At 37.3% G+C, this 22,687-nt stretch overlaps 1 protein-coding gene across 1 annotated transcript in view; it reads right to left on the reverse strand.

Annotated features, from left to right (window-relative positions):
• celsr3 (cadherin, EGF LAG seven-pass G-type receptor 3) overlaps nucleotides 1-22,687 on the reverse strand; it is an 86,813-nt gene that overhangs the window by 45,914 nt on the left and 18,212 nt on the right. The window contains 3 exon segments of the mRNA XM_056463538.1: nucleotides 3,158-3,380; nucleotides 15,818-16,106; nucleotides 21,516-21,853. Of these exon segments, the coding sequence (XP_056319513.1) occupies nucleotides 3,158-3,380; nucleotides 15,818-16,106; nucleotides 21,516-21,853 (850 nt within the window).

Consider the following 22,687-nt stretch of genomic DNA (forward strand, 5'->3'; position numbering starts at 1 on the left):
TAAAATAAAATAAAATAAAATAAAATAAAATAAAATAAAATAAAATAAAATAAAATAAAATAAAATAAATAAAAAAAATAAAACTATGGAGAATTAAGTATAAAATAAAAAAATAAAAAATAAATAAAACTATGGACAATGAAGCACAAAACAAAACAAAACAAAACAAAACAAAACAAAACAAAACAAAACAAAACAAAACAAAACAAAACAAAACAAAACAAAACAAAACAAAACAAAACAAAACAAAACAAAACAAAACAAAACAAAAAACAAAAAACCAAAACAATGGAGAATGAAGTATAAAATAAAATAAAATAAAATAAAATAAAATAAAATAAAAACACACCTGCAATACAAATTTAAATGAATATAAATAACAATTTAATCAAATAAACTACTGTTAAAATTAAAAGTCAAAAGTATGGTTTCTCATTTCTTTGATTACTTTTTTTGCCATGTTTTTTCTTCTTTTGCCATGTTTTTTAATACTGTTTTGTCACCGTGGTTACTCATTGTTTGTCTTATTGTACACACCTGCTCAACATTTAGTCACTAGTTTGTCTTTTCTTTAATAAACCTCAGTTCTGTTAGATTGGTGTCTGGTGTTGTTTGTATTTGCAATTTCTTTCCCTACCAATCTGTCAAAAGGCATCCAGAATAACCACTTCTCTTTCTTATACCCACTGACGTGTCTCTGGATGTTCTCCGGAGAGTAAAGAAAAAATTTACTTTAAACATCTTTTAGCTTGTTTCAGACAAATTGCTGACAAAAGCTGAGCTGCGAGAGAGATGGGCCCTGTTTACGCTCTCCTGAGCAAAGACTTTCAGATTTAAAAGAGTTTTTTTATAGGACATGTCCAGTCTGTAAATTGCACACTGTAGCACAATGGTTATCTTTCAGCGCACAGAGGCAAGACTTTAGCTGAAAGAGGGAGAAGGATTTAATATTCTGGCGTGTCTAGGGAGATGAGAGAAGGTTGTGACCTTTTCTGGATGTGTTGATATTTGACCGTGTTAATAAATAAAATAGCTCTGTTTTAGTCACCCTGGAGATTCCGGCAAGCATCCATTATATTACCTTTGTGCCACAGCAACCAAACCCTGACCAATTGCATCAAACACATGACCAGAAAATAGCACTCACGAGGGGAAGTAGAAAAAACAAAACAGGATGAAAGAAAAAAGAGAGAGCGCTAAGGAGCTTTTCTCATGAACACAGCATGAAAGAGAGAGGGGGGATGTAAGAAAAGATGAAAGCTTGTTTCCGCCACCAAATCAAAAATAAACTGTAACTGTGTCTTTTATCTCACAATTCTGATATGTAAACTCGCAATTCTGATTCATTTCTCTCAACATTTCTCTGACTTTTAGCTGGAATTGCGAGTTTAAAAAATAATCTGAATTATGATTTAATTAGCAGATATAAGCCTGCAATTCAGACATTCCAACTCATAATTATGACATCTTTACTCAGAAAAGTGAGATTTAAAATCCCAATTATTTAGAATTATTTAGCAATTATTTAGAAATACACTTTATAATTTGTAGGTTAATATTTTCAAATTTTTCTCATAATTCTGACTAGTTTGCCCTCACAATTATGAGTATCGGCAGCATAGTTGCTCTGTGGTTAGCACTGTCGCCTCACAGCAAGAAGGTCTCTGGTTCGTGTCCCGGCTGGACCAGTTGCTGTTTCTGCGAGGAGTTTGCACGTTCTCCTCGTGTTCATGTGGGTTTCCTCCGGGTGCTCCGGTTTCCCCCACAGTCCAAAGACATGAATTGGAATAACTAAATTGGATGTAGTATATGAGTGTGAACATGAGAGTGTATGGTTGTTTTCAATGCTATCTCATGATCTCATTCGTACATTTCAGTACGATTTGTTCATCCCCCTGTGACGGTTGGGTTTAGGGGTGGGGTTTGGTGCCACGCGTCGTTTTAAAAATAATTTTAATTTTTTTGTAAAACTAAACTCAAATGATTTTGAACGAATTAGCTACTAAACTGACAAAACGTAAATAAAACAGAGAGATCGGGCTGGTGTTTTCCCAGTGCTGGGTTGTGGCTGGAAGGGGATCCGCCTCATAAAACATATACCAGAGTAATTGGCAATTCATTCAGCTGTTGCAAAATCTTGATAAATCAGGGAATAAATTGAAGGATAGTGAGTGACTTTATAATTTGCAGTTGACAGTTTAGATTATTTTTCTCAAAATTCTGACTATTCACCCTCACAATTACGAGTTTTCATTAATTATTTTCCTTCAGCCTAGTCCCTTAATTATGAGAGGTCTCCACAGTGGAATGAACTGCCAACTGACCTCAAAAACTGACCTCAATTATAAAAAAAAATTATGTGCCATAATTGACTAATTTAAACTTCCTGCCGGTTTAAACCTAATTCTTTGTGCCCGTCTTTGTGCCCGTCTTTTTCGGAACATGCAAACTATAGACTCTGCCCTGCTACCACCTGTTTTGTAAACAGATAGCAAAGTGGCTAACAATTAGCTTGAAGGTGTTTAAGAAATTTAACCAAAGCAAGTTATAGACTTTTCATTAAGACCCTAAAGAATCATATCAACTTGTGTAAAAATGGCATCTGATGTCACCTATAAAGTAAATTTTATAAAACCTATACATTTTCTTTATAAAAGATTTAAGCAGGTCGCACATGCTGAACCATGCAACACCACGTCTTTACATTGTTTTCTATATGTTGATATGCAAATTTAACACATGCCGAATAGCGGATCCGGTGTGCGTACCCTCATAGAAATCAATGTTCCCAATTCTAAAAGATTTACTGTATTGTGTGGTGTGGAGCTTTGAGTCCAGTGTACGGCCCCCCTTTAGTTGCCTAAAGATCAGATTACCAAGATTCATAACTTTTTGATTTAGTGGCTAATTCGTATGAATTCATACAATCTCATTTGTACAATTTGGTACAATTTACATTAATGGTTGGGTTTAGAGGTGGAACTTGGTGCCAAGTCTCTTTTTTAAAATCATACATTTTCGTAAGACTGAACTTGTACAAACTCATAAGAATTAGCCACTAAACTGACAAAATAATCATGTTTCTTCATGAGATCAGGCTGACATTACACAGTCTTACATTCAACAACAGATAAGATGTGTCCATGTATGTACTAACGAAAGAGATATGGAGAGGTGGAATCGCTGACGGAGACCCCTGAACATCATGAAAGATTTTGGTGGGAAGGATCTGGTGGTGACGGAGCAGTAGGGTTTCTCATATCCTCCAGCAGGACACTCGCATCTGAATCCCCCTCCCGAGAGCTCACGACACGTTCCGCCATTACGACAAATGCCTGCCATACACCGGCCACCACGTCGGTCAAACTCGCAGCGCTCACCTGAGAAATAGAGAAACACATGACAGTTAAAACACATCAAACACACACACATTAGGGTTAGGATTGGCTTTCCTAATAAATGCTCTTTTCATTGATGTCCTGAGGCATGATTTTACCCTTGTACGGGCAATTTTTGCAATTACCATATTAATTGTGTCTGTGTTATTGTTGATTTTCAGTGGTGACTAATTTATCTGACTCATTGGGTTTTTAACTCAACAGAAATATTTGTGATTGATTATTTTTCAAAGTGCCTAAAATCAATTAAATCTAATGCAGTGCAAGCAGAATGTAATTCCATAAAGTGATTTTCCCATTTCAGTTTAATTATGAAAACCTTTATATATTTAGTGCCATTGTGCATGGCTATTTTTTGCCTTCTTATTTTGAATTTCTTGGGCATTTTTGTTCATTTTGATCCTATTTTTTGCCCTAAGCCATTAATTTTCAACCCCAATGAACACGCTGAAATGAATTTTAAAAAAAAATGGTTTCATAGAATGTAAAATAATTTTTTTAATCGCATAAATGTGCTTGAATTTAAATGCGACCTATTGATCTTATTGTGAACATGTCATTTATTGTATTTTATCTAAAACAAAACACCAAATATAAATTTTTTAAACAAAACTCACTCCTTAATCATTCCATAAAACTACTGAAACCCAGTGTCAGGATTCTGCCACTTTGCTCTTGAGTCCAGACACAAGCCCTGTCATGTCTTGTATGTTGTGCTCGGCTCAAGTTTTCTCGAGTCGAGCACTCATTTTCTGTCATTGTGTGTCTTCGTCTTGGCCATGCTCGAGTTGTGCATCAAGCGGGAGCATGAGGTCCGGGCGTGCTTGGCATGTGCACTCTTATCCTGGTGTGTTTGTTGTTATGTTCGCTGCATGGTGTTTTTGTTCTCAGCACTCCAGGCTAGTTGGTTTCGGTTGGCGCTGGGATCGGAACATGCATGATGCATGTGTGAGTGCATGGTAAGTGTTATCATTTATCGTGTGCTTGAGTCTTACGTTAAGTCGTCTGTTGGTGTTGTGTTTAGCACGTAGTTCATTCGCCTCATGCTTTAGTGTTTTAATAATGATAATAATAATTCCTTACATTTATATAGTGCTTTTCTGTACTCTGAAAGCACTTTACACATTGAGGGAATCTCCTCATCCATCACAAGTGTGCAGCATCCACCTGGATGACTCGACGGCAGCCATATTGTGCCAGACCACACACCAGCGGATTGGTGGAGAGGAGATAGAGTGATGAAGCCAATTATGATATGGGGATGGTTAGGAGGTCATGATGGACAAGGCCAGTGGGCAAATTTGGCCAGGATGCCGAGATTAAACCCATATTCTTTTTGAAGGAGATCCTGGAATTTTTTACAACCACAGAGAGTCAGGACCTCGGTTTAATGTCTCATCCAAAAAATGGCACTCACTGAGCAACATAGAGTCCCCATCAAAATACTGGGGCATTAGGACCCACAGAGACCGCAGGTTGAGCACCCCCTGCTGGCCTCACTAACACCACTTCTGGCAGCAACCTAGTTTTTTCCCATGTGGTCTCCCATCCAGGTACTGACCAGACGCAACCCTGCTTAGCTTCAGTGGGCAATCATGTGAGAGTTGCAGAGAGCTAGCTGCCGCCTATTGAAATTGTTTCATGTGAACACGTGGTTAATGAGTTCTCTCATTGGCTGCATGTTCTAGTCCTGTTTTACGTGGCTTGTGGTGTGTTTTGTAGCATGTGCTCTCCTGTCTATCGTCTTGTCCCACCCACCTTGTTATCCTATTATTTATCATTATGTTCACCTGCCCGCTTGTCAGTTTATTGGTTTGCTTTCCCTATTCATTCTCCCAGTATGCTCTGTCCTGTGCTGGTCCATCGTTGTTGTTCTCCTTTGTGTCTGTCATGCCAAGCCCTGCCAAGTCCAGTCAGTTTGTCTTATAGGGGTGGTCCAGAGTGTATTTTTAAGGCTTGGATGTGTTTATAAGATGCAAAGCAATGTGTGCTCATGCTTCACTTGTAGAAAATCACGCGTTTTTCATATATCTTACTTTGATTATATACAGCTACTCAGCTAGCAGGAAAACAACTGTCATATTTCCTAGTTTCTCTGACAGCCCCGGCCTCAAGAGGCTCTGATTGGTCTGCTAACATAATGTGCTGTTATTCGCAGGGCGGCTCCACGTCACCAGGAAAAGCGTAGTGCACCTTCAAGCCCACGCTTTTGCGCTGTGTAAACACTGTCAGTCAGAGTAGCTGTTAGCCGTATCAGTTTGTGCCTAAATCAGACAGAAAATGAAGAGCACACAGCTGAACCTCATGTCTGCTGTCTAAAATAAAATCTGACAAGGGTCTTTCAAATATATTTGGGTTATAAGCATGTGTAAGTAATTTGAAAAATTCACATATCTTTTACGAGTTTGTTATTTGAGATGTAGAACGCATGGAACGCGGCCACATAGGGAGACACTGCAACGCTGCTGAAGATTGTGGATGTTAACAGCGGTTTGTCAGATAAATATGAATTTTTAGCTAATTTGTTAGCAGTGCCAAACAGCATTTCCCATTGTTTACATTCTTGTTTATGTCCTTGCTACAACATACAGTTAATGCTAAAAACTATGAAAGTAATTTTAACAAATACTTACAGGTTGTGGCTCACAATCCACAGCTTCGTCGGTTGGAGGAGTTTCCAGCACTGAACTGAGAGAGATTCTGGAAGCTCTCCTCTGTCAAATGCTAGCTATATTTTTTTTAATTCTTCAGAACACAATTAAAATTAAATTGTGAGCACTTCTCTCTTTGTGTCATGTTTTTTGGAAGCCCAAATACAGAAACAGAAGAAGTTCTGTGGAAATAGCAGCATTTGGATGGCATTTTAGCTTTCTCTACTACATTACAGCACTATAGCGTCTCTGGCCACACCACTTTGCTGCGCGGGGTGTACGAGCACGGTAAATGCATGTAACCTGAAGCGCTTGTGATCTCACTAGCCCAGATGTATTTTTTGTGGTCCTCAAACTTTGTTCGCTGTAGGCTTTGCTAAGCTAACTCTGTAAAAGCCATTGTCTCCTATTGCATTGAACTTTGAGCATATTACATTCAGAGATGTTGTTTAAGATCACACAGCTACATTACAAATCAACTAAAGTTTAAAATATGATATTGTAGTGGACCACCCCTTTAATGCTGTTTTTTCCCCCCACAGAGTTGTTTAAGTTGTTTTCGTTTGCCTTTTATGTAATAAAGTCCTTCCTATTCTGCATTTTGGTCCTCGCCTCCTCTCCCTCACCCCAAACAGTGACACCCTGACCGACAAATTCTGATTGCTTTCTTATCATATTACAATGCTTTTACATGTAGGCAAATAAACAAGTTAGAACATGATGAGCCAACAAAATCAGCAACAAAAATGTAAATAAAGCCGCCAAACACTCTATAATAATTATTCATGCCCTAATGCATGCTGGGAACAGGGAGCGAATGAGACTGAACCACATTATCATGTTTAAAGTGTTCTATTTTTAACACATCCATGAGCCACCATTCACCTTATGAAGAGCTAAACAATAATGCCACTATATTTTCATCACAATTTGAAATCCTCACTATCACTGTATCAGCAGGGCGCTAGCTTACACACACACACACACACACACACACACACACACACGCACACACACATTTTATTAGCAATGTGTAGAAGCTCTCAAAAAACCTGTAGACAGGAAAACCCCAATGGACCAATAACACACACACACACATACTCTCTCACATAAAGCAGCTTGTTGTTTGGGTTTTGAAACATCAGCAGATCCTGCCCTTAGGCTTTATGATGCTGAGCCAAATGCGAGCCAGATTCTGGCACTGTGATGTTCCAGCATTGTGTTGGTGAGCCTCTGGCAGCGGATAAATAAAGCACACTAATGTGCATGTGTGTACAAACCTCTGGCAGAGACGCACATGTAGACATCTCAGTCTCCCTTTAGTGCAAGTGTGAAAATCTTGCCTTTAAAAGCACTTCAAACTTTGACCTGCCTCAGAAATACACACATACAGCGAAATGCCTTAGGACACCCACATGGACAGAGACATACACACACTGCATACAAACAAACCACTACATTAACTACTCAGTATGAATGCAAACCAGTCACACACACCAAAACCCCTTAAGACCTAAAGAGGCTGTCTAGCCTTTATCCTACTGGCTACTTAGAGTTATTAGCATATTCAACGATAGGCATTAGCATATTCATCATAGCTTACAAGCATATAACCTGGGCAAAGGAAAAAGGATTTGAGCGCACATTCCTCTTGATAGTGCCAGTCTAAATATTCAAAAGCCATATAAAATAAGTTGATATGACCAGAATAAAAATATGGAAGCAGGACACCGGCCTCTGTCTGTACAGCAAATGAGACGAATTTTCCCCACTAACTAGACATGTCATAAATTGTTAAACTGGAATGATTTCTTCATAAGGAATGACTAAGGCTTTTTTTTTTTTGCTATTTTAATCTGCTTTTCTAAGAAGACATCAAACTATCTGACTGCTTGGCTAAAGACAGACCTGATTGGTTTTCTTCCACTGCAATTGCTTGAAATTGTTTCAAATTTCTGCAAGACAACGTAGACCAAATTCATTAGCAATCAAGTCAAGGCAGCTAACCTAATTCATTATTTAATACTAACTGCGCTACCAATCCAAACACCTTAGCAACTGCATGGCAACATTAAAGTATCCAACCTAGTTGGCATGGCAAACATACATCTGAATCAAAATAAATAACTTGCTATAGGTCAACAGGACAAGTACCAGCAATGTTTTAACAAAGTTTGATGCATAAATTATAATTCAGAGTCAATGTCTGTTCAGATTTCTACATATAAGAATAAACTTTCCCAAGAACTAAAAATCAGAATGTTAGTACCAGTATTGTTAGTTTTTATATATCTCTAAGCTAGTGTGCTCCAAAACACTGACAAAATTTGTGTTTAGAAGATATAAAACTGATATAAACATGTCAAGCTTGTAGTTTGTCACTTCCACCTGAATGGATCATTAGTTTTATTCATGTCACCACATACTACAGTTTCTCATTAAATCATAACCAATCAAATGCTCTCTAGTATCTGACATGCCCCACCCCCTAGAAGACGCTTCTCATTTGCTTTTCATTTAATGCGCTTGAGCTCAACCACTCACACTGGCAGAGCGGTGAAAAAACAAAATGCTATTGGTTGTTTTTAAAAAGGGGGAGGAACCTTTCTTCGTGTTTCGGTTGAGATTATGTCAAACATTAAATAAATATACTTATTTCAAAGCACTTCACGGGACCTTTAAAAAAACTAGGAGCTTACAAAAAAGTCGGAACACCATAATCATTTTTTTTTCCATATACTTACATATCAAAAATGAACACTGATGCTATATATAAATGATTATTAATAATTTGCTATATGCAAACATCTTTTAATTAATATATTAGTAATTATGGACTTTACAAACTACAGACTTTTATTCTTTACTCAGAAACAGTTTAGTTTAGTAGACCAAGCATACACAATCCTGTTCTGTATACACGCAGTTCTGACAATGACAGTAGGTCCTATTTAGCACATTCACAAAAATACTTTTTTCAATTTCACTTTTTTCAATACACAAATCAGCAATACATCTAAATGTCTGCCTATTATTAAATAATACAACTGGAATTATTATAAATAGCTGTGTAATTTACATACTTTTATGACATCAACTATTGTATTCTTTCAAAGTTCATTCATCGTCATTCATTCATTTTCCTTCAGCTTAGTCTTGATTTCAGAGGTCGCCACAGCAGATTGAACAACGGCAACTATTCTGGCATATTTTTTACGCAATGGAACGCCCTCAGCTGCAACCCAGCACTTGGAAACACCCATACACTCTCACATTCACATATACACTACATTCACTACAGCAAATTTAGCTTACCCAATTCACCTATAGCGCATGTCTTTAGAATGTGGCGAAACCGGAGCACCCGGAGGAAACCCACGCAAACACAGGGAGAACATGCAAACTCCACACAGAAATGCCAACTGGCCTATTGCGTCTAATTACACTTTTATTTGTAGTTGTCTTAAGTATTAGTGATACATGGGGCAATAAGCATTTGTGTTTAATGTATTGAATTGTGATGTTAAGTGCATTAGCGAGGTCAAAGATGAATTTACAGATGTGTGGACCATAATAACTTTTAATCTAAATAAACAGATTAAAGGACAGCATCTATATTCTACGAATATCTGTGGGTACAATTTAGTGTTATCAGGTATAACAGCAAATAAGTACAAGCCCATGTCAAACTTAAAGTCTGCATGATGTGGAAGTTGATGAGACCTTTATTCTAGAATGTTGGTGTACTTTCAGCTGAAAAGGAATTTTGAGCAGGGGGCTTTCATTTTGTGCATCATTCCCTCTTAGCAAACTAGTGCTGCACAATATATAATTACAGCATCGATATTGCAACGTGCACATCGGCAATAGTCACACCGCAGGAAGTGCAGTGTTGAGGTTATATGCTGGGATTATAGTTTACCAGGAGCCACAGTTCAAAACAAACAAGATTTCTAGAGTCATCGAAGAGTTTAATCATAATAGAGTGAAAGTCATTTGCATATGTTTTTAAGGTTTAAGTTTAAAGTATTGAGCCACATGATATTGTCCCATTTGTAACTTTAATTAAGATTATTTTATTGAATCATTTATACAATGAGGACTGAACGGTGCTATTTTACATCTGATTATTTAATTTCTGTACCTGAATACTGAGAAGTGAAATATTTTACACCAATCTTCCCAATAATAATCCAGAACAAGATCAATAATCTTCCAGAATAACCCCAATCAGTCTAAATCAATGAATTCTTTCAAAATAAAGCTATTAAAGCTATCTGGTGAAATGTATTCATATTGTAGCAAAACTAAATATTTTGCAATATCGTCCATTATTGAGGGCCCAATTATTCTTGTTCTTCAATGTGGAAGTGTTCTTGTACTTCCGATTCAGTTGCCTATTGGAGAAATGACTAGCAATAACAAACGGCAGAAAACGGTCAAACTACTTGCTCTACAAACAAGTGTGTTCATAACTATACAGACAAAGCAGAATAATATAATAAGAAAATATCAGTTTGCAACATCCAGCATCAGAATGAGCTATCTTTAACATCTAAAAATAAATGGAAGTGAACGAGATCGGAAGTCTCAAGCCAAAAAGATTAAATCGGATGCACCCGCTCATACGCAAAGAATAAAGTCAAAAGCAAACCAACAGTAAGAGGGGAGTAGTCAAGAATATTGTGGCTAAAGCCGTCAATCTGATGTCAACAGAGAACATTCACCACTCCAAACGCAGAAGCAACTGATCAGACTTTGACTGAAGATTACCAAAACAAGCCCTACTCTTTAAGTGGATTTTCTTGAACAGATTATTTGTTCGCCTACATATACTCTAACAAAGTAAACATTTAAAATTTGAGTTTAAAAAAAGTTACAATATGTGAAATGTTCATTTATCTCTTGTTTTATATTATTAATGACTAATAAGATGTCTTCAATATTTAAAAGAAGAATATTATCATTACGGCGGCAAGGTGTGGTTAGTACTGTCACCTCACACCAAGAAGGTTGCTGGTTTGAGTCCCAGCCTGGCCAGTTGGCATTTCTGTGTGGAGTTTGCATGGTCTCCCGTGTTGGCATGGGTTTCCTCTGGGTGCTCCGGTTTCCCCCACAGTCCAAAGACATGCGCTATAGATGAACTGGATTAACTGGATTAAATTGGATGTAGTGTATGAGCGTGTGTGTGAATGTGAGATTACTACTGAGTTACAGCCAAAAGGGCATCCGCTGTGTAAAACATATGCTGGCATAGTTGGCAGTTCATTCCGCTGTGGCGATCCCTGATAAATCGGAGACTAAGCCAAAGGTAAATGAATAAAAATATATTAGCATTATAAACATTTTTATTTACAGGAAATATTTCAATATTGAAAATATTAAAAGCATGGGATATTTATCTCTTAATGTTTCCAGAGATGTAGGCTCAACCTATGAAATTTTAAAACAACTTCAAACTTCACCTGGAGGAAACCCACACGAACGCTGGGAAAACAAGCAAACTCCACACAGAAACGCCAACTGACCCAGCCAAGGCTCGAACCAGCAACCTTCTTGCTGTGAGGTGACAGCACTACCTACTGCACCACCGCGTGTATATAAAGTCTGTGTAATTAGTCCTGAACAGCTTCAGCTGTGTCTGTTTGCAATCATGAGGATCTAGGCCAGGTGTGTGAGAGGTGCATGACTGAATATGTAGTTCTTTTGCTATCAGATTTGTAGTTCTCCAGCGATCTGCATAGGCTGGATCGCTGGTCATTGTGACAATTACGCACAAAAAAAAAAATCTACATTTATGTGTATCATGCCAGGAACAATATTGTTTCTTGTCAGTAATGGTGCTGAATGTTTAATAACGAGCGCTTCAATACTGCAAGATGCATCATAGGAACTGAACTCATCCAAAGAATTTAATTAAGAATTTAATGCTGTCAGAATGATTTATTATTATTTAACATGTTTCCCAACCTCCTCTTCAAAGCGTTTCTATGCCCTTGGCCCTAGTTAAACCATATGGACTGACTCACACAAGCACAAGTAATACAGAGAAAACATTTCACACTCACTGCTTCTGCTCACAACGCACACACACCAACACACACTGAAAACTACAGCTATTTCTTTAAACTGCTCAAGCAGAACTGACAGACAGACAGACACACACAGACACACACACACACACAATCAGACAACAAGTACATAAACATATGTTCAAACATCTTCTCATAGCTTACAATGAGGTCTCAAACTTCTCAAGAAACAAACCAAAGAACATAGCACTGCCATCCACAACAAACACAAATATTTTCACCCACATATAACACAAAGGTCATTCAAGCGCAGTTATCTAAAAAGGACACAAAAGGTGAGCTTTTAAGCACACACATGCTCTCACACACATCAGCACACTTAAACAAATCTCCATTGATTCTCAGCCATCTCGAATCACTTAAAAGGCAGAAGAGAAAGGCTCTAAAACCCACTTTGCGAGTATCTCTCCATCTTTAGTCTCTCTGTCTTTAGTCTCTGGATACTTTTGTCCTTTTCCTCCACTTCCCGACTTACTATTAAGAGCACTTCACTATCTTTCTTCCTCTCTCTTTCTATTTTCTTCTCCTCCTCCTTACCTATGCGCTCCATCCCCTCAGAATATTTGGTAATGTATTCTCTCCCCTTCGTTCGCATTATGTTTAATTCATCAAAGCTATTCTTCTCCTCCTGGGCTGAACCACCCTCTCTTCCCAACCCCCACACACACACATGGTACGGCCCTCGGGGGATCCTGCATCTGCCCCTGCTTTCATCCTTCCGCTGAATTTCTTCCTCTCTCCTTGGCTTTCTCTCATTCTGCGGCATTTGTATTGCTAAGAGTTGCTCATTTAACTTCTGACTGACATCTCAGCTGAGAGTTTGGGTCTGTTTAACCGAATGGCCACACATATGTACTTGAAAAACAAACTGGTTAGCGGTTGTGCCGTACCAAAGTAACCGGCGTCTAGTCTCAGCATCAGATGGTACACCCACGGACCGTTCGCAGCCCCTTCGCTGGCCATCTGATGCATAAGGCACTGGAAATCTGGCAAATGGTTGATTGGCAAACTGATGCACAATTTTTGAGTTTTATTTGGAAAGAGTGGTCTGGAAATGTTGGATGCACTCATGTCTAGCGCTGAATCGGATAAAATATAGATTTTTCCCATTAAGCATAATATTAATTTCACTATACAAAATATTGATTTTTTTTTAAATGCCAAGATCAATCGCTCACAGAAAGATCTACGTGTAGATGTCTAAATTGGACCCATATGTGCACTCCAAATGTATACAGGACTATTAAATAAAGTAAATAAATAAAATTATATAATAAATTATTTATAATAAATAAATAAATAGAATAAAAAAGGATTGTCAAATAAATATTTACATAAAAATAAAAAAATAGATAAATATTTCTGAATAGATATACTATCCTAGCATAATATATTCTTTCTTTCTTCCTTTGAAGACAAAAGAAAATGGTTTGAAGAAAGCTTGAAACCTGTAACCACTGATTTGCATAGTATTTTCCCCACTATTGAAGTCAATGGTTACAGGTTTTCAGCTTTCTTCAAAATATCTTCTTTTGTGTTCAACAAGCAAGAGATGTATAATGGTTTGAACCACTTGAGAGTGAGGAAATGCTGAGTTTCTTTTACATTTTAGGGTGAATTAAGGGTGCATTTTTAAGTAGCATTAACACAAGTGGATTTTGTTTTAAAATGCCATTTTGAAATGAAAATACTCCTCGTCCATACAGATGTTTTCACAGCATTTCAGAAATTAATTTCTATACACACTATACAACCAAAAACACATTATATGTGATTATTCATGCACAATGGGCATTTATGTTTCTTGCTGGCATCCATACTTGTTGTCTAACAGTTGCATAATGGTCATTTTTGAGGAGCTTGATAAATCAGGGAATGATATACAATACTCCAAAAGATCAGTCAGAGAGAGATTGTTGATACAGTAGCTGCACCTCTGCTTTCAAAAGTTTTCTGGTTTCATTTCAGTGTGTCTACACCAGGGGTGTCAAACTAAATTTTCAAACCCCGTTTTCAAACTAAAACAGTCCATTTTCATGGGTCGATATCCTGGAGTAGTGTGGACACCAGGTGTAATGATAACAAAAACTTATTTTACAAACATTTTTATAACCAAAATGCTGAAGTTTAAATGCGAGATTCATCTCCAGGAAAAAAGCTGGCGCTACTAACAAGAAAGTTTAAGAGCATAGAATCTAGCATCACTAGAGTACCTCACGAGCAGGAGTGCTATACTTTCACAGCTCCTACTAGCTGGCCTCCATTATACTCAAGCCCAGTTGCCCTGCTTCAAATAGGATTCAAACCAGCATTTCCAGCTTGGGAGGCCACAATCCCATCCGGGTCACGGCACCAATGGAACCAATTCCGGTTGTACTCCTCCTGCTCTGATCAGGAATCAAACCATAATTTTCCAGAATGGGAACTGAATGCACCAGGAAGTTAAAGTCCACAGAATCTTGCTTAAGTTGTTGGTGTGCCTCTTGAGGCCAGGGTAGGTTTGCACCAGCTGATCGTAAGTTCTTAAACTGGAACGTAAAGTCCACACTAGGGGCTTAGTAACTACTAGCTAGTTTGTAACTAAATTTGTTCTTACTTTGGTTGCACCATATGTTCTTAAGGCAAACCGTAGTTAGTAGGTTATAAGCTCTCAGTAAACTTATGCGTAGTCGCATTGAATGACGTAATATCCAATAAAAAGCATTTAAATCATTAAACTGCTTTAAAATCTTGCAACTGATGTGTCTATATAACTTTCCTATGAAAATTAAATGGTAAATTATATTTTTATAGTACATTACAGTCAGTTACTAATAACAGACGCACATATCTGCATAGCGAACCGTGAATGCATGCAAAATACACATGAAGTTATCAAAACCTCAAACTTGTCAACCTCAAAATCATCATGAGCTCCTCAGTGTAAACTAATCTCGCTGTCATGTCATTTCTACCACTATACATGGGGGGAGGCTGCCGTAAATATGTAGTTGGAACATAGTGTTAAGTGGTGTAACACAGAAATATTTAGTAGTGCGTAAGTTATAACATAGTGTCCCTTTAAGTCACAACTAGGCTACGTTTTAACTTACGCACTGCTAGTGCAACCGGCCCCAGGAAAGTAAGGTTTACTTTCACAGCTCCTACAAGCTGGTCTCAATCATACTCATCCACCTCAACCACACTCCCATCCAGATCACAGCACCTACAAAACCTACCAGTGTTGAATGGGACACAGGTTTATTAACAAGAACGCTATAGACATGAAAATCACTAGTGCTTATCTTTAGGCCAGGGCAGTAAGGTTTACTCGCTCAGCTCCTGCTAGATGGCCTCCATTACACATCAAACCATTGAAAGAAACCTGTCTGACCAAGAAACATCAAATGCCAAGGGTTGTTGGGTTTGTCGGATCAGTGTGTTAACCTGTCTGTTGGCCAGTATAAACATGACAGCTGTGATTCCCATCATTCTACTGTACAGCCAACCGCCGGATTTAGTACGCGCTTGAAACATTGCCGTTTGGCAGCATGAACTATCTATAAGTGGGCGATTCTTGGCCAGAATAAACTCCAAAGTGCACCACACGTTCTTTTGCTTGCTTCTGCAATACTGCCCATCATCTTTTCTAAAGAGACACACTAATACATTCCCTACTGAAATCGCAGACTCTCACCTGTGTAATCCTCTCGACAGATGCAGGTGTAGCCTCCCTCCCTTCGAGCACACACTCCTCCATTCATGCAGGGGTTGGAGTAACACAGGTTAATTTCAATTTCGCAGTAATCTCCGGTAAATCCGGCTGGGCAGCGACAGCGCAGGCCTGTGATGGGATGGATGGGCCGGAACAGAGTGGATGGGGAGGCGATAAAGGGAGCGGAGCTGTTGAAGCGGAGCACGCTGATGCACTTCATGTAGTTCTGACACGGCTCGCGCAAACACACGTTATCATCAAACGGGAGAACCTGCCGAAATACAACAACAAATGGTGCATTTAATAGTGTGTGCACAATACTAGTATCGCCACAGGAATCTACTGTCATTTAATTTATTTTTAAAAAATCATGATTTTAGCCATTTATTCAATAAAACAGGGAAAGACTAAGTAAATTGATTTGGCCTATCTACACATTCCCCTATTTCCAAAGATTTACTTAAACAAACTATTGTCATATTGATAATCTGCCTTCTATAGAGCATTTATATGCATTTATATTTTCAACCATTTCTTCGTAGTGTTTTATCTAGAACAGGGGTGCCCAAATTTTTGCTTATCAAGGGCCAAAAACCAAACTTGATTGAGGGTGGTGGGCCGAAGGTAAGTATACCATTAAAGCTGCCATGGTAATTTCCTAATGTATTTATGTACAAAAATAAATAGAAAAAATACTTTAAGCGTATTAACACTAATACTTTTCTTTTACATTTCATAATGAACTTCTTACAATAAAAAAATAAACACATTTCTAACACAATGGTTTTCAAGGCTGAACACATGAGTCAAGCTGCACCGCCTTGTGCATTGTCCTCTATCTTCAAGTGAAAGCATTTACATTTTTAAAAATCTAATTCATGCAACATTTATTTGAAATATTTAATTTCAGTTGGCTTGTTTTGTAGATCAGCAATTAAACAAACAAACAAACAAACAAACAAAAGGTTACATTAAACTAGAAATGACATCTAAAATGAAATGAATGAATCTCTGTTGAAGGAATTCGCCCTAGCCAAACCATCTAAATCTCTTCTCAGATGGGATGGTGGGCCAAATCAAAGGTTACCATGGGTAACTTTTACTAATTAAAAAAAATCTTTTTTGTTTGTATAATTTTTTGTTATTGTTGTTTTTCTTTTACATTGAAAAAAGATGTAAACATGATTGTAATGTAGGCCCGGATTGGCTTATCGGGAGGACCGGGAGAATTCCCGATGGGCCGGTGTCCTTAGCTTCCTGCACTCTCAGCAGTGACACTTTTTTCATTTATTTATTCTCTTTCTTTCTTTCTTTCTTTCTTTCTTTCTTTCTTTCTTTCTTTCTTTCTTTCTTTCTTTCTTTCTTTCTTCTTTCTTTCTTTCTTTCTTTCTTTCTTTCTTTCTTTCTTTCTTCCTTTCTTCCTTCCTTCCTTCCTTGCTCCCTCTCTCTTTCTTTCTCTCTTTCTTTAACCATACTCTCACTCTTTTTATTTATTATTTTACCGCAGCTCCACTCTTTTTATTAACTTTATCGCAGCCCCAAAGGCAGAATGCAGTCTGCATTTAATGATGACGTAATTATCATTCGACTCCCCCAACAGCGGCATCTTGCTCATCAGCAAAATCATTTGTTAAGAGATATGCGAGAGATGAAAATTGATAATAAAAAGCTCAAATGTGGCGCTAAAAAGGCCAGAATGAAAAAAGCTGAGTAAATTTTTCGTTAAAACCAGCGGCAGCGAGAGTACAACAACACATGAAGACGGTGAAACGTCCGGTAAGTTATGAGCAGTGCAAAACAATGATGTCTGCAAAGCACTGTTTATGTACCGAACTGTTTCTTGTACTGTAGCTCTTCAGCAGCAGCAGCAGCAGCCTCTTGTCGAGTTTGCTGCTAACAGTGAAGAGCCAGGCCCTGTAACATTACCAAGCACCAATCCTGAGAATAGAATAGGGATTGTCATTGAGTGAATATAAGAATTCGAATAATTAATATTAATGAATATTACACCTGCTCAATGAAAAATGCCCTGAGACATTTAATGAAATCAGATGATTCACTACACTAATAAATCTGACTTAATCATAAAGCGAGAAAGGGGAAAAGACATGAAGCCATCATTAGAGAGTAATACTGTGGTTAAAAATGTCTGGCAATACTTATTTTATTCTTTATTTGTGTTTAAGGACTGGATATCTTTAAACAATTTTGCATTTTGCAGAATATATACATCTAGATATTGCAGAAAAGGACATTGTGATGCTTTAAAGAATAGTTTTGGAGATTTAGCTACCCTTTAATGTTCTCATATTTATGAAAAATAGTTGAAGTTATAAAGCAGCTGTTTCTTAGAAAAAGACATGTCAGAGTGTCACTACAAAATCTTTATTATTAATCTTCATCTTATTTAATATATATTTTTATTTATTAGATTTTTTCATTTCAAGGTTTGGATATTTATAAGCTGTTAAACATTACATTGTGTTAACTGTTTAAATAAATCTTCACTGTGAAGTACTGAATTGGAAATGACGTAATTTTAATATAGTCAATCATGAACTGAAGTGGGCCGGTCTAAGGCTTGAAACTCCAGGGCTGAAAAGGAGTCGAAATCCGGCCCTGTTATGATGTATTATATTGTTACATTTTTGTTACATCTTAACTAAAAGATTGTTAAAAAAACATTAATAATCACTTTCAAAACAGAGTAATTTTTAGACATTTAAAATAGTTTACATGTAAAGTTTCCATGGCAGCCATTTTTTTAATAATCTTAGGGCATTTTCTGTTTATAGTTGGATAAGGATCAAGATTTAGTTGGGACTGCATTATTCAATGAATAGAGAAGGACACTTTACAGCACATTTTAAGATAAGGAGGCGCTCCTTGGATTTCAGCTGCGATAACTAATGTGCCCAGTCACAGAATCAGACACTGGTGCTTTTTATGTAACACGGTTCCTGTAATGAATTATGATATAGCTTGGTGCACCGGTCCATTGGGGCAGATTGCTATCTCGTCTCAACCAAACTGCTATTCCTATTCAAGCAATCTCTTGTTTTCTTGGTACAAATTAAAGCACGTCTGTAATCTTTATATAACCTAAATAAACTGTACTTGATTAAAACTGCACCAAGTTCTGAAACAAATGTCAATTGAGAAACCCTTAAAATTCAGTTAAACATGAATTATTTCATTTTATTAATTCTGTTCATTGTGATTTTTTTTGTATTTGAACAAAGAATGGACAAAATAAAATTATAAATGCACAAAAAGTTAAAATTAAAAAGTAAAATTATTACTAAACTTTATTTATTAAAGTCTATTAATTTAACTGCATCAATCACTAAATAAACAACTTTATTACATCATATATACTATTATAGTTATGGTTTCCAAGACTTTTTTGGAGGCAAAATGTCAATAGAACACCTAAAAATGTATCAAAACTGGCAATAAATGTAAAGATTGTTAATTTAAACATTTAAAACATAACGCACAAAATTTCATTGTATTTAACAAAACACAAAACCATATAGAGCCATTAGTATAAGTGATAGACAAAATGTATATGATATTTTCTCACGCAATGAAATGGATGCATTAAACACTGCTTAAAGGAAAAGCTCACTTAAAAATAAAAGTCACTTTCATAGCAGAAGCTCTGATGAGAACAGACAAATGAGAATATCTAAACAGGTAACTAATTGATAGTGAAAAGCAAGAAGCTAAAATGTCAGAGGGTTTCACTGCAAAAGAACAAGAGCTTAAGTTCTTTTGCTCAGTCATATTTGTTTGAACCAGAGTACATGCTCACCATCATCATCATCATGTGTCACATATTGCATCAGAGATCATCCAAATAAGTTGTTAAGAATGTGCATCAGGGTTTCTGCAGGTTTCATCAAGTAAAATTTAAGACTTGTAAAGACCCTTTTAAGACCATTATGAATTAAATTTGAGACTTATACAGGGCTAAACACTAGGGATTTTTTTCAAATGTTTGCCACAAAAAATATAAGCCACATATTTAAATGTTACACTTAACTGTAAACACTTTTTCAACATGATATATACTGTATATATATTTTAACGATTAACATTGTTAAAAGTGTTTTATTATGAAGACAATTACATAAATAATCAAAAATATATATTTGTTGGCTTTTGGTCCAAATTGATTGAATATAACTCCTATTCAATCCTTAAATGTCATGCCTATTTATAAATATTACGTCTGCCTTACATCTATAAATTGTTTTTGTATAAATGGAAGATAATATAAAGCGATTTGTTGCTCTGTTATTATCATAAGCAATTATTTATTAATTGTCTTTCTTTCCCTGATTAGGGAACTTAATTTGGAGAAATTGCTGCAAAAATGTGTAACTGCTGTTGTGAATTTTAACTGTTTGCAATAAAAAACTTTATCACTATATATTTTGTTTGTTATTAGTCTGAGATTCTTTTGATGGTGCTGTATAATTGCTGTTTTGTTTGCTGGTGTTTTGGTGCATGTTCTAGAGGGTATCAGGTAATAACACTGAGATCATTTTGTGAACATACTGTATATATGGATGTACACTATTAGGGGTTATGTAAGTAAAAAAAATTAAATATAGAAAAAAGTTTTATTGAGATGGTTGGTTGGTGATTGGATGGATGTTGGCCGGATTATTATAATAAAAAATTCTGGACACTCATTTTTGGGGGGAATATCCTTATCCACCATATTGCGCCAGACCACACACCAACTGATTAGTGGAGAGGAGACAGATCATAATCCCCAATTATGATATGGGGATGGTTAGGAGGCCATGATGGCCAGAATGCTGGGGTTAACCCCTACTCCTTTTCGAAGGACATCCTAGGATATAATGACCACAGAGAGTCTGGACCTTGGTTTAACATCTCATCCGAAAGACGGTGCTCACTGAGCTGTATAGTATCCCCTTCACTATACTGGGGCATTAGGACCCTCAAAGACCGCAGGTTGTAGAATAGGTTGCCTGCTGGTCTCACTAACTCCACTTCCCGCAGCAACCTAGCTTTCCCATGTGGGCTCCCATCCAGGTACTGACCGAGCGCAGCCCTGCTTAGCTTCAGTGGGCGACTATGTGAGCGTTGCAGAGAGCTAGCTGCCAGCAAATTGGGTAGCTTTACTTACAGATAAAAATTAAGACCTGTTTAAAATGATTTAAAACCAACAAAAGAATATTTCAGTGATTTTAAGACTTTTAAAGCCTAAAATTGTGTTTTTGAAATTGAAGATATTTTAAGACTCAGATACCCAGATACCCTGGTACATTCGGCAGCCACCTGAAATCAGTGATTTGAGTTTATCATTTAAAAATGAGTAAAGTATTTGTTACAAAATCACATCTATCTGCTTAATAAGACATGCATTAACCCCCTGGTGGCATGCAAGTTATTTTATGACTGATTTATGCTTGGAATTATGATGGAAGCTTCAATAAAGTCCCACTACCGAACACTATTTTTCAGCATGGAAGAGCCAGGAATAAAACCTAAAACTACTCTGACTGCGTTAGTCTGAAAGAAGAAAGTCATAAACATCGAAGATGCCTTGAGGATGAGTAAATTAAGAGTAAATTCTCACATTTGGGTGAACTATTGCTAAGCACCCAAATGCTTTATTAGGCTTCTGAGTGTGTTTTACCTCCATATGTGCGAGGGCGTTGAGACGAGGCCTGTTGAGGTACAGCTGCTCCTCCAGAGCCTCAGAGGGGAAAAACTGTCCTCCTGGCAGTGCGGCAGAGAAGCTCACGTTGAGCACCTTTCCTGCATCTGCATCCGGCTGCACGTTGAACACAAACACATCATCGGGAGAGACCGACAGCACGGCTGACACCCCGTCCAGGAAGTGAGTGAGCAGCGGGGACAAGAAGAGCTCCTGGGACATGTTTTGGAGTCGCACGGTGATGCTGCTGCTGAGCATCTCCTCTGTAATGATGAGCACCCGCAGCACACACTGAGCACTGACGCTGTGGATGCCATCTGAAAAACACACAGGACCAGATGAAAGTGGGTTAGTGTGCAGTAATAAGCTTTACGATTATAAATCTTGGTCTGTTTCACAGTGTGAGTAAAAGCAGGATGTCAAGTCTCTTTAGTTTTGTTAGTTTTTTGTTAGTTTATTTATATATCACATTTTTTACAACACAACGTTGCCCAAAGCGCTGATCACAATCAATAGTAATTAAAATAAGTCCTACATCACATACATAACACTTAAAACAGAAGACAAACCCTTCAACATTAAAAAGGCTCAAATGCTGAAGAACAAAGATGCAGTTTCAGAAGCTTTTTAAAAACAGATAGAGTTGGAGCGTGTCTGATGTGGGGTGAAAGCTTGTTCAAAAGTTTTGGGGCGATAACAGCAAAAGCCTGATTCCCACTTCGCTTACACTGGGACCTTGGTACGGAAAGAATAAACTGATCAGAAGACCTTAGTTACCTACCAGGATTATATACATGTAGGAGGCCTGATGAGTAAGGTGGTGCCAGATCATTTAAGGATTTAAAAACAAAAATTAATAGTTTAAAATCAATCCGTGACCTAACAGGTAGCCAATATTTGTGTCTGCAACATTTTTACCATTGATTGACTATGGGGATGTTTTATATATGTATGCTTCAACCAAATGTCTTCAACATTTAAACTTTAAATCACAGGGCTCTGAGGTTTGTTACAGGCTGTCAGAGACTAACTCACCATTGTGAACTGTATGCCAAAGCTGAGTGGCCTTCTCTGAATGTAAGAAGGCACACCCACTGGATGACTCTCGCCTACAAGGCTCTTCTGAGCCTGGTGCCTTTATACCCAAGTTC

The sequence above is a fragment of the Danio aesculapii genome, chromosome 8 (genome assembly GCF_903798145.1).
Source record: "Danio aesculapii chromosome 8, fDanAes4.1, whole genome shotgun sequence".
NCBI classification, from domain to species: Eukaryota; Metazoa; Chordata; class Actinopteri; order Cypriniformes; family Danionidae; genus Danio; species Danio aesculapii.